Source organism: Rhincodon typus, unplaced genomic scaffold (assembly GCF_021869965.1).
Source record: "Rhincodon typus isolate 14 unplaced genomic scaffold, sRhiTyp1.1 hic_rhity00004229, whole genome shotgun sequence".
In the NCBI taxonomy this organism is placed as follows: Eukaryota; Metazoa; Chordata; class Chondrichthyes; order Orectolobiformes; family Rhincodontidae; genus Rhincodon; species Rhincodon typus.
Window position 1 is genome coordinate 9,792 of NW_025969867.1, and position 3,739 is coordinate 13,530.

At 41.8% G+C, this 3,739-nt stretch overlaps 1 protein-coding gene across 1 annotated transcript in view; it reads left to right on the forward strand.

Annotated features, from left to right (window-relative positions):
• Positions 1-1,208, forward strand: part of LOC125481907 — a gene marked incomplete at both ends in the record, with an annotated part of 8,985 nt that extends 7,777 nt beyond the window's left edge. The window contains one exon of the mRNA XM_048593852.1: positions 1,024-1,208. Coding sequence (XP_048449809.1) covers positions 1,024-1,208 — 185 coding nt within the window. The remainder of the gene's footprint in view (positions 1-1,023) is intronic.
• Between the last annotated feature and the right edge of the window lie 2,531 nt (positions 1,209-3,739).

Genomic DNA, 3,739 nt, shown 5'->3' on the forward strand with positions numbered 1-3,739 from the left:
ATAGCATTTTTGCAGGAAGGTGGGTGGGAGGAGGAGTATTCTAGGTAACAATATGGTTCTGTGTTTGCAACAGAGTAGGATGGATTTTTTAAAAATAACTAGTATATAGCATTGATATCTCTATTCAAATGTTACCAATACAAACAGAGAATACTGGAGAAACTCAGCAGAACTGTGGAGAGAGAAACAGCATTAATGTTTTGAGTTCAATATGACTTTTCTTTAAAATCCAGTACTATAATTAGGTGTACCATAATGTTGTGAGGATATGTTCGTGATTGTACTTGATTGGATTTCCAATTTAAAAATAAATAAATGGCATTCCACTTTGTCTCTTTAAAGAAAGAACTTGCACTTGTATTCCACATTTCACAACCTTGGAATGTACCAAAGTGCAAATTAGCCAATGAAGTACTTTTGAAATGTAATCACTGTCATTACATGAAAAGCATGGTAGCCAGTGTGCAGCCAGGTGCTATAGACAATGTGATGCCACATTGTCAAGTTTTATTGTGATGTTGGTTGAGGGACACCAATGAGAATGCCACAGTTCTTGTTCAGTGCTGTGAAATCCACCTGTTTCCCTGAGAGGGCAGGTTGTGCCTCCATTTAACATCTTATCTGCACTTTCCACAGTGCAGCACTCCCTCAGTGCTTCATTAAAGTGTTAGTCTTGACATTTCTGTTCAAGTCCTCTGGTGGGACTTACACACAACTTTTTGATTCGGGTGAGAGGGCCAGTCGCTGAGCTACAGTTGAATAATGCTCTTACAGCAAGGTGTTTAAGAGGTCTTAGATTAGCAGATGCAGTGAGTTAAGTTCGACATTGTTGCAAGCTGTGCAGGTTAGTGAAGTTTGAGGTTCAGACATATTATTGAAGCAGAGAAGAGGTAGCTGTACATTGATTGCCAAATGCTTCACACTGATATAAATGATAAAAGGCTTCAGTTTCCAAGCACTAACACCACTTGTTTCAAGACAGGAATAAAACATTCTAATTAAAGATTAAAATTTCATTTTTAGTGTATGGAGATGAAAGTGATCAACTGATCCAGAAAGATAGTTACCAGAAAATGAGGGCTCTGAAGACTGAGATTGACCTTTTGAAACAAGAGGTGGCGATTCGGCGTCTTCAGCGTCACATGAGGAACTCAAAGACCCGTGACCTTCCCAATGCTACAGTGCGAACTCCTGGATTTCTGCCAATGGTAAGAGAAACTGTTGCAGATTTAGGCATCAAAAGGATTTGCTCACTTAAATGGTTCTGAACATGAAAAGAATATGGATTGAGGAAAATGGTTTCCACTAGAATCCCTACAGTGTGGAAGCACTATGATATGATATCTCCATGGGCAGGACTTTCATTATTCAAGCATGAAGAATGGAGATTTGGCTGGCTGCTGATGTGTAACTTTACATCAAAATGGGTCATTAGTGATAAAATTGATGGAAAGGGGAGGAAATGAGTTTGAGTTGTTAATGGTTAAAAATTGATCTTGTAGTCAAACATAAGGCTTAATGCTCTATTTCCACTTCTAGCACGGGACTGACAGAATGGAATTCTGTTCCTTCTCAGAATCCCATGAGCAGGAATGCTTCCCAGCTCAGCTCCTATTGAGTACAGGCCCAGGACACAAAGCTGGTCACTTACTACTCTCATTCTTAACCATAAAGACAATCGGTCTAAAAAGCTTGCGTCGGTATAGCAGGACGGCCGCGCCAAGGTTACGATTAGGCTAGAGCAGAAGCAGCTTTAGAATGAAAGAAAATGTTTGTATTTATATAGCACCTTTCACAGGGATATCCTGAAGCATTTTACAGACAATAAAATGCACTTTTAGTAGAGCCTTTGTTGTAATATATGACAACAAACTGCAGCTAATTTGGATGCAGCAAGGGCCCACAGATGTTAAACAGATGTTAAAATCTCTTTTAGTGATGTTGGATAAATATAGGCAAATACACTGGGGAGAACTCTTCTTCTGCTCATAACAAAGCAGTGAGATCTTTTACAGCCACCTGAGGCAACAAAACGCACCTCGGTTTAACATCTCTCCCGAAACATGGTAACTTTGTGCAATACTACACATTATTAAACCAAGTGTCAGCCTAGATTATGTTTTCAAGTTTCTGCAGTTCATTCAAATAAAAGAAAATAGCAAGAAAAAGGCAAAGCAGTTCTGCAGATAAACAACATTTCAGGAGCAATGCAACTTTGCAATGAATCATCAGTACAAGCACACTTGGAATATTGAGCTAAGCTTTGGACTGTATACAAAGACATTTTTACTGAAAGGCCAGGAAGATTTAGAATGCATCTAATAGATTTATTTAGCTTTAGGAGTGTTAATAGTGATTTTGTTTCACTATTTCATCATTGAGTGGACATTAAATAGGATATACAGCATTAGAATGGTGAGAAACTGGGTTTCAACTCAAATTGTCTGGACAGGTGTTTATGCTTCACTTGAGTTTTCTTCCTTTTTTTCTCAACTAAATCTACAATGGTAACTGACTATTCTGTTCTGCCTTGTATGTTTGTTCAGCTTCCCTTAAACCAGTGAGTGAGAATTTTTTACTGATTGCCATATTGAATTTCGTGGTGACTATCGTACATTGAAGGCCCCTAGTTACACACTTCCCCTAAGTGGATGTGTTCTCACTGAATCCACGTTGCCAAAATCTTTCATAATGAAAACCGCTATTGGGTCATCCCTCAGCCTTTTCTTTCATGAGAGAAAAAGTACAGCCTTTAAACTCGGGACAATTGCTGGAAGAATCCACAGAAAATTTTATTCACACAGATATGAGAACAACATGGAATAAGTTACCATCCATGGTAAAGCAAGCATAAGCATTATTTAGAAGGAATGAGTTAATATTTAAAATGGTATGGGGAAAGGACAGTAAAGTAGGATTTGAGAGCTCTAATTGGAATGCTGACCTTTTATTCATTCATGGGATGTGGGCATTACTGTCTAGGCCAGCATTTAGTGCCCATCCCTAATTACCCCAGAGGGCGGTTAAGTGTCAGTTACATTGCTGTGAGTCTGGAGTTCACAAGTAGGACAGACCAGGTAAGGGTTAGTAGGAACTGCAGATGCTGGAGAATCCGAGACAACAAGGTGCAGGGCTGGATGAACCAGGCCAAGCAGCATCATAGGAGCAGAGAGGCTGACGTTTCGGGCCTAGACCCTTCATCAGAAAAGGGGGAGGGGAAGGGGGTTTTGAAATAAATAGGGAGAGAGTGGGAGGCGGATAGAAGAGGGATAGAGGAGAGGATAGGTGGAGAGGAAACAAACAGGTCGAAGAGGCGGGGATGGGGCCAGGAAAGGTGAGTGTAGGTAGGGAGTTAGGAAGGGGATAGGTCAGTCCAGGGAGGACGGACAGGTCAAGGGGGCGGGATGAGGTTGGTCGGTAGGAGATGGAGGTGCGGCTTGAGGTGGGAGGAGGGAGGGATAGGTGGGAGGAAGAACAGGTTAGGGAGGCAGGGACGAGTTGGACTGGTTTTGGGATGCGGTGGGGGGAGGGGAGATTTTGAAACTTGTGAAATCCACATTGATACCATTGGGCTGCAGGGTTCCCAAGCGGAATATGAGTTGCTGTTCCTGCAACCTTCGGGTGGCATCGTTGTGGCACTGCAGGAGGCCCAGGATGGACATGTCGTCTGAGGAATGGGAGGGGGAGTTGAAATGGTTCGCGACTGGGAGGTGCAGTTGTTTGTTGCGAACCGAGCGTA